Source organism: Ranitomeya variabilis, chromosome 2 (assembly GCF_051348905.1).
Source record: "Ranitomeya variabilis isolate aRanVar5 chromosome 2, aRanVar5.hap1, whole genome shotgun sequence".
Taxonomy (NCBI): domain Eukaryota; kingdom Metazoa; phylum Chordata; class Amphibia; order Anura; family Dendrobatidae; genus Ranitomeya; species Ranitomeya variabilis.
The window spans coordinates 349995421-350008586 of NC_135233.1; the positions used below are offsets into that span (position 1 = coordinate 349995421).

At 42.6% G+C, this 13166-nt stretch overlaps 1 protein-coding gene across 6 annotated transcripts in view; it reads right to left on the reverse strand.

The window, feature by feature from the left end:
* The window catches only part of SIPA1L3 (signal induced proliferation associated 1 like 3), a 137957-nt gene that overhangs the window by 59591 nt on the left and 65200 nt on the right, over positions 1–13166 (reverse strand). For 4 of the 6 annotated variants that reach the window (XM_077285542.1, XM_077285544.1, XM_077285543.1 and 1 more), the window contains exons 3-5: positions 11742–11834; positions 4026–5639; positions 889–1019 (exon numbers count right to left, since the gene is read on the reverse strand). In XM_077285542.1, coding sequence (XP_077141657.1) covers positions 889–1019; positions 4026–5460 — 1566 coding nt within the window. In that variant the 5' untranslated portion in view covers positions 5461–5639; positions 11742–11834. The remainder of the gene's footprint in view (positions 1–888; positions 1020–4025; positions 5640–11741; positions 11835–13166) is intronic. The other 2 variants (XM_077285545.1, XM_077285546.1) reach the window with 1 other exon arrangement.

The window sequence follows — 13166 nt, forward strand, 5'->3', positions numbered from 1 at the left end:
CTGAATAGATCTTAGACCTGACGAGGCTGGTGTGCTTTCTTTAAAAGAATCTTTGTCAGAATGATTGTAGAAACATTTTTGAAGGTTTTACCTGTGCAGTTTTAAAATAAGGAGTACAGCTGTACATGACCAAGATTAGGAGGCCAAACAATAATGGATGCAGTTTTTATTGTGCAATCTATTGGCAGATGCGATTTCAATCATTAAACAACTCCTCCTCTCAAAGTTTTTATCCTGTTAATATATTGCAACCATCATATTATATAGCACTGTGCACTTACAGTTGCTCATTTTGCCTTTCTACCCAGCTAATTCGTCTCTTTTTTCTTCTCTATGTAAAAATAGGAAGACTCTTTTCCCTGCAATTATTTCCCTCTTCAACTTCTGACCCAGCTGCTCCCTCCTCCCCCACATTTGCAGTGATGACTCATGCAGGGAAAATTGACCTCCTGTTTCTACACAGAGCTTAGAAGAATTCAGCTAGTCAGTTATTAATCATGTGATGTCATAGACCTAATGGAAAAGAGAAGAATTAGCTGGGTAGAAGGGAAAATGAGCAATTGTAAGAACACTGTGCTAGATATGACTGCAATATATTAAGAAGATAAGAACTTTTATAGGAGGGAGACGAGGAGGCAGACGAGGAGGCAGACGAGGAAGACGACGACGAGGAAGACGACGAGGAGGCAGACGACGAGGAGGCAGACGACGAGGAGGCAGACGACGAGGAGGCAGACGACGAGGAGGCAGACGACGAGGAAGACGACGAGGAAGACGACGAGGAAGACGACGAGGAAGACGACGAGGAAGACGAGTTGCTTTGTTGCCCAAGTTGCTGTAAACAGTAGCATCATGATAGAAACACCACATTCCCATTTTCCATCTCACCTCGCTGGTCCGGAGGATGATCCTGTACTGGTACTGTGGGCCATAGTCTTTGCTTTCATCCAGTTTGTCCCTTTTCAGACTGACTGCAACGGGTCCCAACTTCTCGTCTATTCCGAAATAGTTACAGTGTTCTGGTAAAGAAAGTGAAGGATAATAAATTATAAATTTGTGAATGAGTAATAATATCCGCCCCCTCTGACCACAAGGGAGAATTATCCACTATTGGATCACCACTGCTTTCCATCTAGAGCACTGATCAACAAGTGCAACACAAAACCCCAGATTCTGCCACAATACCTCAATACACAGAAATAGTGGGATCGCAAAACCATCTCCAACTAGGAGACTTCCCGCCAATCTACTATGCCACAGGACACGTCTGTGCCCGTTCCAATATGAAGACAGCTGGACAAAATATTCCAGAAGTCTGCCATCTGCTAGTGGCTGCCTGTAGGGTGTATAGAAAGGCGGCAGCCATCGCTACAGAGAGAAGATGCGTCACACCGCTCTCACGTCACATTACATCGGTAAAGATTTTGGATGTTATTAGACCCTTTTCTGGATCCCTGATTCATGCTGCCCCAAGACAAAACATTAATCCTAATAATTCTCAGTCCGCAACCGTCGCCTCATCTCCTAGTAACATGCGACAGAGAAAATATGCCCCTTAATGGTGTTATCCTGCAAATAGCCCACCACTTATTCCCGCAGGATCGGTGGTAAGTCTATGACTACTGGGAATCCGCCCTCCACCAGCCACGATTTCTGTGCCCCCGTGTGAATGGTGCAGTAGTGGGTATGCGTGAGCAGCGCTCATTCACTGTCTACAGCAGTGCTCCCCAACTGGTGCAAACTACAACTCCCATCATGCCATGACAGCCGCAAGCCATCAATGGGAATTGTAGTAGGTTGGGGAGCACTAGCTGCACGAGCGCACTACTGTACAGACGTAAACCAAGAGGTGGCCACTATAGGGGAGCATTAAGATTCCCAGGAGCTATCTCCGCAGTCCAGATGGCCATGAATTTATGATCTGTGGGATCCCCTACGACCCCTCTGATTAGTAAACCATCGCCACGTTGGATGAGGGAGATTGTGCCAAACTTCATATCAGAAACATGTCAGGTAGTAGGAGGTTCGGCGGGCTCTGGACCAGCAGCTTTTGGACCAAGACCAGTTTCGGTAATCTTTAGGTTCTTCTAGTGGTCACACATGGGGGTCTCAACGCTCATCCTGTGACTTGGGCCTTAATTATTCATGGCGGTGAGATCAATAAGGGACCAGCGCCACTTTAGTGCACATCTACAAGATGTCCCCTGCAAGTCCACAAGTGTCACCAAGTAAGGTTCTATTGACTTTGCATTTGGGCATTCCCTTCTGAGATCTCCCAATGTATTCCTCTCATGGAAGGACACTCTTATTTAGTTATCCCTTACCCCACAAAGTGGGGCAAACCTAATGTGAACACACCCTAAGAAGAGTTTCTCTACTATCACCCTAAATTAGCTCCTGGTCCTGCCATTTATGATGTCTGACAGGTAGCGCTCTCACCCCCCAAGAGCCACCACATACAGAAATGGGAACAATCCCCCGGTGTCTCTCCTGCTAATGGGAAGCAGGCTTGATATTAAGATGGTATTATCTTAATTAGGCCATACAGACACATTATGCATCTTGGCTTTGCATTAATCTGATGAGTCCCAAGCAGCCCCCGCCGCGGTAAAGTAAAGAATTAGCTGCAAGGTACAGAGAGAGACTTTGTAATTAGATCTGGAGACCTCTGGGGTGGAAGGTAATGCTTTCACTGAGCAACGCGCAAATCTGTCATATCAAAGACTTTTTTGCAGTTTCAGTAGCAAATAGTATTGGAAAAGGCTTAACCCCAGCAAAAATAACTCTCGGCACTCCAAATTGCAAAGCAGAAAGCCTATTTAATTTTAGGAACCCAATGTAACACGTGTGACACGTTTCGGTCTCTACAAGCAGACCTTCATCAGACATGGGTTGCAAATGAGCATATGGACCGAAAAAGTAGTTGTGATGTCACCGATGCATCCATGTTAAAATGAATCTGTCAGCAGGTCTTGTTATGTAATCTAACAGCAGCATGTTGTAGAGACAGATGCTGATTCCAGGGATGTGTCACTTACTGGGCTGCTTGCTGTCATTTTGATAGAATCACAGTTTTTGCTGATGCAAATATAGAAGTGCTCGGAATGCTGAGCCCTGTATAACCCCGCCCACCTCACTGATTGGCCGCTTTCTGTGTGCACTGTAGGTTGACAGTGCTAATCCATGGAGGGGGCGTGGCTGGACCAGAGATTTTTAGTCCTGCTGCGATAATCTCCTGCTGATAAAACACTGATTCTATTGAAACAGCAACATCCAACCCAGTAAGTGACACATTGCTGGAATCAGAGTCTGAGCCTCTACATCATGCTGCTCTCAAGTTACATAGTAAAAAACTGCTGACAGGTTCCCTTTAACAAAGACAAAGTGATGCAAATGCCGGGGGTAAAACCATTAATGATTGATTTATTTTTGATGGGGTGAAGCCCTGACTAGAAATGATTATGAAAGCGATAATTGGAAAATGACCTAGTCTTTAAATAAGGTTTTCGTGTTGTGTTTTTTGTTGTTGTTTTTTTTAACCATTTTATATTCCCTCCTTACGATCTTTATTAAAAAAAAACAAAAAAAACATTTGTATTCTTGCAATTTTCACATTTTTAAACTATGTGCTCCAGGTAGATAGTAAGTTATTCCACGAAAGTGGAGTAACTTTTCATGAATGAAAAAGGCGGGGATAGCCACACACCAGACCCACCTATACCGCACCTATATAGGCATAGCTGGCCGGGTTTGACATGTGAATGACAAAATTTGCAATATTTTTTACTTTTTTAGAGTGGCACAAAAATATAGTGATTTACGGCATTTTACGCCAGCATTCTAGCATACCTTAATTATTCGGCTCCTAGGAGTCTAAAAAGACCCCAGTAGCCAATGTGAAAACTAAAAGGTGACTGCCGTAATGTATTTATTTATTTTTTTTATAAAGATTGTGATATTGGGGGAAAACAACTTTTTCTGATCCTTCACAACCCCATTAAGCAAAAAAAAAAAAATTTACAGACCTGTACCTTTCCCATGAAAGTAGTCTTGGAAATAGCGGGCTCCCGAATCCACATGTTCTATACTGTAGTGTTTTAACCTCCCTTGTGTCTTCTGCATTTCCTTGGAAACTTCCAAAACAGATATACTGGCATTCGTACAGTATATAGAGAGAGAGGGCTCCAAAACTCCCCCTTCAGTTCCATTCGGAGAGCCAGAAGAAGCCCTGGAAAAGCTGACATTACGCTCAGACATCCCCCCGGTCTCATTTCGGAAATGTGGACAACTGAGGAGCAGGTCATTGCTGTTATTGTCTCCCATGTCCTGCTCCAGGTTCTCCTTAAAGTTCAGGTCTTCAGTGCTGGTGAAGCTTGGGTCCATGTTGCCCAGGCTGAAGGCTTTAGAAACGGCTAAGGACACAGCGGACGCGGCAGAGGCTCCCGTGGTAGTATTTCGCCTTTGGGCAACGTAATTTCGGTTGGCAGCTACTTCATTCAGGTCAAAGAGCATGCTCTGAACATCGTAATGGGCGAAGGATTTGGGGCAGATCCAGGGTTTGTGACCTTCATCCTGATCCAAGTAGGACTTACCCATTTCATTCTCACTTTTGTTGCTCCGTAGTTTACGAAAGATGGAGGTGTCATTGGACTCCCCCTTGGGGGTTCGCTTTCGTTGCTTATCCTTTATCATAATGTCATCTCTCTGATATTGTCCATTACGCAGATCCGTCCTGGAGCTTGCTGCCAAGTGGAGATTCGAAGCAATGCTTGAGTCCTCGTGAAGAAGGCCGCTTCCCCTCATTGGTGACTCACTTCCTTTGTCATGTTTCTCATTTCTTAAGTCTTTTAGCATATCATATAAGCTCTGTTCGGAAACACCTTGTACGTTAATAGAAGAAGTGCTCCCATACTCTCTGAAGAGAGGCATCCCATTGCTTAGTTTAGACCCCCTGGGTTCCAAGGATACATCCACATCACATTCACTTAGTGTGGTTTCGCTATTGCTTCTATTCCGAAGAGTGATAAATGTCCGGCCTGGAGACCTTGGCCAACCATCTAAGAACTCTACATCTTTGGATCTCTTTCTTGACAATCTATGAAAACCTCGAAATCCCGGAGAGCCCCCATTGCTCTGGAAATGTTGCCCATTTGGGAAGCTCCTTTGCGGGTAGAACTCTTTCGGCACTTCCATCTCCCTTGAGGGGCTTGGGGTCATTGCTTCTTTTGGAGGCTCTTTTTTTGGAGGCCAGTCTGCAATCCTGGCACGCACACCCATTTTCGGCATTGCCGGGGTGATAGAACTAAACTTTGATGCTTCTGTAGAGTGCTGCATCCCATTGCTGTTCTGTCCCCACAGGCCCTGTGGATAATAATCCACCCCACGGATGACATCATTCGCTCTCATGGATGTCCCACTTGCCTCCACTCCATCGTTTTGGTAGGATCTGTAGCTTGTCATGCTCCAATACAGATATAAATATCCGTATCGAGCAAAATCGTATAAAAGTTCTTGGTAGAGCCAAAGTGCAGAACCATTATTGGGACCGTGTCTGTGCAAAGTTACATAAAGCAATCGGTCTTAAAGCAATAGTGCTCAACGTGCATGTCCATGGAAGGACCGGATTACTTTAGATGAATCTGCAAGAAAGAAAAAAAAAAAGATAGTGAAGTAATAGGCAGGTGACAAAGCAATTATAACACATTTTTGTACTCTTAATGTCACATTCACCCTAATAAATGGGTTATACTTTAATAAATGCTATAATAACCACAACCAAATTACCTAATGGTGACCTACTAATGTCAATATATTAAAAACATTTTAAAAAATGTACGGTAATAAAGAAAAGTGATGAAAAAGTAAAGAGGGAGACTGTCCCATAGTATGTATTGCGATCAGGAAACAAATCCATAGCGCTCCATCAGATTTAATGACAATAGAGTCCCAAGAAAATGGGGTAAAAAAAAAGCCTCCCAAAGAAACAGAGCGAAATGCGATTCGAGACAAAGGGACATCATTGTATCAAAACAGAGATCAAAAACTTGCAGCTAAAATATGCCCCACTATAATGACATTTGATTGTGCACACCAACATTGTCCAGATTGGAGTGCACTACAGTATTGTCATCACATATTTAGCCCAAGAAAAATAACAGGTTTGTTTTTTTTTGTTTTTTAAATAAACCAACAAGGTATGCAGATATTGGAGTTATAACAGCATTGTTTTTTTTACTCTTTTTTCTTGGGACTTTATTGTGATTTAATCTGTTGGAGTTCTATACATTAATGTTTCCTGATTGCAATGCATACTGTGGGATAGTGTCCCCCTTTACTTTTTCAGCACCTTAATATTTTTTTAAATGTTTTTAATATATTGATATTAATAAAATATGCTTTAATGATGAAAAAAAGTGTACTTAATTCTTACCTGGGTATTAGGTTACCAATAGGTAATTTGGTAGTGGTTAAGATGACAAAGCAAATCGTATCGCTACGTGCAAGGGGTACGTCAACATTGGGTTATTATTTACGGAGCTTCTCATTCTCATGAAAATAAAAAAATAAATAAAAGCAGCCAAAGAATAACCACAAAGGGCATAATAATAAATGAGGGGGAATAAAATAAATAGTCACATAGGGTCGTGGCTAGAGATGAGCTATTTGATTCCCCCTGCCCTGACGTCCAGTTTGGTCCTCCATGGCAGCCGTTTTTTACTTCTGTGCCCAACGTCCTGGAGTCCTCTGGTGCTAGTCAACTAGGCCTAACATGACATACATTGTGGGACCTAGTAAGCGCCAGAGATGCCCAGGATGCCAGGCCGAGGATGCCAGGGGCAGATGTAAGAACCGATTGCCATGACGGATCGGACTGGACATTGGCCATGGGCAACATGAATCGACTTGCTCATTGGTTGCTTCTACGGGGTCGGCATCAAGGGTTCAGGTATTTTAAGGGCAAGAACACTGCTGTGTCATTTTTGTAGAAAAAAAAAAAAATTAAAGAGGCCAATGGCACCCGTGACTGTAAAGAGTGCCTAAGTATATACATACCGTTTACATAGGCGTGGGGTTTAGCGTTCCCGTTCCTAGTCTCAACAACCCCCGTAGGAGCATACAAAGGGGAACGCCGGATGTGTTGCGCACCCTGTTGATTAGTATCTGCCTGATCACTTCTCCTCCCCCCCCCGCCCCGCTTATTTACATTCCTATTTTGAAACTACATCATATTGGTGTACTGAAAGGATTTTCTCAGGTTTCATCTTCAGTAGGGGTATGGTTGCGCTGCTGGTCGGTACGGTTTTGCTCTCCGATTGCTGCAGGTAGAGGCGGATTTGCTTCTGCAGCATCGGTAGAGGGCACTAAATATGGCAACCGGATCATGTGCATCAATGCTTACAAACTTTATTAGAAAGAGCACTGAGCATGCTCGGACATCAAAGATAGACTGCAGTGGTGGATGGTAACCTAGGAGATTTAGAATAAAAACAAAAAATGCTTGAGAAGAGAGTGGATTTTTAAGAAGTAAATTGCAAAGTTGATTTTATTTTATTTTTTTTTTTGCAATTTTATCCATTAATGATGTTGAGAAAAACCCTTTAATACACTTACATTTTTTTTATGGATTTGTGTTTTGAATGTCTTTTTTTCTTTTTTTTTTTGCATTCACGTCACGTACATTGAACTCCTATACGCACGAAATTATAGGAAAGTTATAGCTGTGGGTTTACAGTACTGGTTTTATGAAGAAATTACTATATAACTACACATCTCAATGGGAGGGCAAATAGAGCAGTTATGATGGCTCAGCAGTCGGGTGTAGACTGGAGTCTATTACAGAAAAATGCCATATTATCAGACTACCCGTTTGAAACCATAAATTAGACTGGGACGGCACTGTAATTTCACCTGGGATGGGACTCTTTAAACCAAGTAAATGGCACTGGGCTGAGCCGCCATGACTCATGAAGAAGCGGCGGACGAGGTGATGCAAAGTTTACCTCCGGAGATCGACTCTAAACTATATTTTAAGATATCTTTTTTATCTTCTTCAGCACCTCAAAAGTGGAGGTACTGCTTAGGTCCCAATATGGCCAATTATTAGCAATCACGCACCTGTTATGCTAGGCACAAAAATGGATTCGAAATCACTGAAAAGATTTAAAAGGGGTTTTCTGGTTGCAAAAGGCTTAAAAAATAAAAAACTAATACGCGTCACTCACTTTTCCGGAGTCCAACAACGAGTCTCTGCTGCTGCTCCTTGTGTTAGTCATTGTCTGCAGTGCTGACGTCACACCAACAGCGCTGCAGCCAATCATTGATCTCAGTGGCTTGTGCTGTCAACTTGGCCAGAGCCGCTGAAACTCCGTTATTAGGCTACGTTCACATTTGCGTTCGGCGCCGCAGCGTCGCCGCATGCGTCATGCGCCCCTATATTTAACATGGGGGCGCATGGACATGCGTTGTGATGCGTTTTTTGACACATGCGTCTTTTTGGGCGCACGCGTCAGGGCGCACAGGACGCAGCAAGTTGCATTTTTTGTGCGTCCTTTTTCATACAAAAAAAGGACGCATGCGTCAAAAAACAATGCGTTTTGCATGCGTTGTGTCGCCGATGCGTCGCCAACGCAACACACAACAACGCAAATGTGAACGTAGCCTTAGCTGAAGCACGGTCAAAGTGACTGCAGACAATAACAGGCAACAGGAGCAGAGACGGACACTCCGCACTGGGCCTCGCGAGGGTGAGTAAAGAACAGGGTTTTATTTCTATCACGTGTATTTACAGAACCATAAAATCAATTTACAAAAGGTCTCCCATATACAGTAAACACACAAATGAGGGAATCCTGCTCCCCGGTCTCCCTGTAGCACACTTTCAGAATCAGCAGCTAGGAGATCATTAAACAGCCGTACTGAGCGGTGTACCTGTGAATGCAGCACTAAGGTGAGATAAGTACTTGCAGGATTGTATGTTCCCATTCCTTTCATTTGACTACTCCATAAACTTTTATGTATACTTCTTTCCCACCAATGTGCTGATTTGATTAAATCTTGTAGCCAACTACAGGTTAAATGTCGGAGGTTGGGCAATTCGGAAAAGATGCTCGACACTGAAAAACCATGGAGTTACTAAAATCTTTGAGTACTTAAAGGTTGTTGAAAGACCCATTATGGCAATTGAAAGTATGGTCACTTATCCAATGAAAACATATCCAGCTTTATGATGAGATCGGTGGGAGTCTTGGCCGCAATATCCCCCTCTAAAGGTAAGTTCACACAGGGCGTTTTTGCTTTTTTTTTCTGCAGCAAAACCTGATCTTCTTGGCAGGAAAGAAGCTGCGCCAAAAACGCAGGTTTAAGTGCGTTTTTCATGCGGTTTTTTTTTCTCTTTGTGCATGCCAATAAAGTTGAGTGCCCACAGAGAAAAAAAAAAAAACTTCCTATAGATAGAATGAATAGATAAATAGAAAAATAGATTGGATAGATAAATTACCTGCGGTAACCTCTTCACAGGTCAGGCTGTGAGGGAGCTCAGTGACGTCACCCCCGGTCACTGAAGCGGCACTGGCAGCATCTCCTCATTCATCAGTGGTTTACAGCCTGGAGCGGTCGCATTAGCAGTGCTCCAGGTTGTAAAGTTTATCTCCCCCAGATAAAGATAATATCTCCCCCAGACATTACTGCATGGGACACTCCTTATATTGGACTGCGTCGAACCAGGGAGTATTTGTGCTGGTTTATTATTTTTATTTTAGGAGACTGAGGACTTCGCTTGAAATGGCAGACTAAAAGATGGCAAAACTGTGTATATTGTTTTATTTCATTAAGAGACTTTCTTAGGGGGTGTGTTTATTTAACCCTTTAACTACTACAGGATTAGTAATGGAGAGGTGTCTTATTGACACCTCTCCATTACTAAGCTGGCTTAATATCACCTTACAATAGGAAGGTGACATTAACCCCTCATTACCCCGCTTGCCACAGCTACAGGGCAAGTGGGAAGAGCCAGGCAAAGAATTGGCGCATCTAATAGATGCGCCTTTTCTGGGTGGCTGCGGGCTGCTATTTTTAGGCTGGGGGCCTATATCAATGGCCCCTTACCAACCTGACAATACCAGCCCCCAGCTGTGAGCTTTAGCAAGGCTGGTTGTCAAAAATGGGGGGGACCCCGGGTCGTTTTTTAAAATTATTTATTTAAATAATTAAAAAAAAAAAAAAAAGCATGAGGACCCCTCTATTCTTGATAACCAGCCTTGCTGAAGCTCACAGCTGAGGATTGCAGCCCCCAGCTGTGAGTTTTGTCTGGCTGGTTATCAAAATTAGGGGGAAACCCACGCCGTTTTTTTTTTCCGTAAATTATTTATTTATAGCGCAGGAGCGGCAGATGAATACTCCCATCCGCCGCTCCTGCTCTCACTGTAATTAGCGGCTGTAGGTGTCAGATGATGGGAGCAGTAGTCCCATCACCTGACACCAGTGACAGGAGGTGTAGTTTATACCTCCGATCACAGCTGAGCGCTCCCGCTGTCTTCTGACAGCGTGGGAACCGTGCTGTCATGCACATGACAGCGTGTCAAATACTGTATTGTCGGACGCCCCATTCAAGGGAATGTGGATCGGGTCCGCTCTGCTGGATGACAGGCTGCATGGATGCATCATGCAGCCTGCCATCTAGATGTAGCAGAGCCGAGTGTGACATCACATCCGGCTCTCCTTGACTTTTCTGCAGCAAATACGCTGCAAGAAAAGTCAGCCTGCGTATTTGCAGCGTTTTTTTTACCATCCATTCAAGTCAATGGGTGAAAAACGCTGAAAGTAGTGACATGCTCTATGTCCAAAAAACACAGCAAAGCACAAAATCCTGATTACACAAAAAACCATTGTGCGTGCATGAGATTTCTGAAATCTCATAGGCTTTGCTGTAACAAGCAGCTGAAAATTAGCATTAAAAAAACGCAGCAAAAACGCCCTGTGTGAACTTACCCTAATGTGGAAAAGCCCTTTAATTTTCTGTGACTATACATGTTCTTCTAATGGCACCCATAAAGCACATTCTGCTTTCTCATCTACCTTTCCAAAATGTATAGCTGATTTACAAAGTAATCAGCCAAAACAGCAAAAGCATAAATGTAAGCCGAATACATAACCCCATTAAAATACATAATACACAGCCCGAAGCCATGAGCACAGAGCAGTATGACCGACTGAAATCATGCTATACCATGAAACTCCAAACAGGATTTACTGCCGTTCAGGAATAAGGATAACACTTCACTATGTTAGTCACCTCAATCAAGCAACATTTTCATTTATAAGTGAGCTAAGTTTTAATAACACATAACAAAAAGGATGATCAATAATAAGGGAAGGTAAACATGCAAGCTCAGACTGGCTGAGCATGCATGTTTACCTTCAAATGGAAGACGGGGGGAAAAGTCACTGCCACACACTTTAGGCATCTCAAGTCCAAACAGAGGTGTAATTTGTCAGCAATTAGGCCACAAAAGTAAATCTGTACTGGAGCCCCCTACACATGTGCCATAAATAACATGGGGACAAGGTTTGACTGCTACCTCTCTATCCCCTATAGAAATTGGAGAAAAGGATCCATTTATATAGATCTTGAATCCCTCCTGGGCAGATAGGGGGCAGTGTTCTGTGTATGGCCAGCTTAAGGACTGAAAAGCGTAGTTCTAAAACTTCAAAAAGCTGTGACCTCGTGTGTATGAGCCACCTACCTGCACGTCACCATCTTGCCTCTTTTCACCAGTGGCATATACAATGGGGTAGGGAGGTCACAGGATCTTAGAGATGAGGAAAGCACTTGTATCCTGTAAAGGACAAATAATGGATTGTTAGAGGAACGACTGATAAATGCTGGAGAAAGAAGAGGCGATAGCCTTCCAAATAAAGTGCAAAATACATACATATTTTTTAATTCCTTCACCTATCCAAAAAAAGCAGCTGTTCAACCAGCATTTAGGTTTTCTCAATTGTAATAAATGTTGTAATCTGAATAATAACGCAGAGGTTACGGCTCTGGTACCATTATATGATTGGCGACTCCTTTACTAAGCTACATTATTGTTTCTATAGTGTCCTCCTTTACAGGATGTTATAAAAAAATATGGTAAAACAATTACGGTACCTACGGAGGCAGCATTGGTGGCAAAAGACTGAAGCAGGCATCTTCTTATTAGTAATAGAGATTATATAACTTCCAAGTCTAATAATCCAGTATTTCTTATGGGCTTCAGAGTTGGAATCTCCCAGCATGTATTGTTGGCTCAGAATAATAATGTTTTACAGAAAGGGCATTTATCCATTTTACGAGCATCTGTTCCCGCTCCGGAAAGGTCTGTTTTAATAAATACTTTCATTTCCCTTAAAATAACAATTCTGGAGCATTTTCTTCAAATTGTGAGCTGTTCTTCCTCGGTCCTCTGAGAAATGTGTATAAATGGACAATTTAGCGTGGTCATTCCCCTTATTAAAATGGTGTGCCTCGACACAATCTAAGGTCTCATTCATGGGTCAGATTTGAGTGGTCAGCGGCAAATATTGGAGACATTTCTGATTTTGATCACAGGGCCGGATCAGAATTTGCAATGCAAGTCAATGGGTCCTTGAAAAAAAAAAAATGGACCACACTGATGACATCTGAGTAGTCTGATTTTCCCAAACTCTCAAAATGGAGAAGATAGGGAATTTTTATTTCTACACGGATGAGAAAATCAGATGGCATTTTGATCAGATTCTGAACAGAATAATAAGTCCGATTTTCTCTTAAGCAAAAAAAAAAAAAAAAAAAAAATCGGACTAATGAATGAGGACTGTCTTTTTAGGAGGAATAAGAGAACTGTACAAGAAAGCAGTATGAGAATGTTATTACATATATAATTATAAAACTGCAAGACTGAATGGGTTCAGATCCAACTATGTTGATCACCGTTTCACATGACCCATAACGCTGAGGGTTGGGTGACTACCTATAGGTCACAGGCCATGAAAATGAGAAATTTTTCTGACACATTATATAGATAGAATGGTTGGAAAAAAATAATAAAATAAAAGACATGTCCATCAAGTTCAACTGAGGGATGGAAGAAGCCAAATTATGATAATTTGGGGCAATGAAGGCTGATGATTTAATGTCTTCCTTT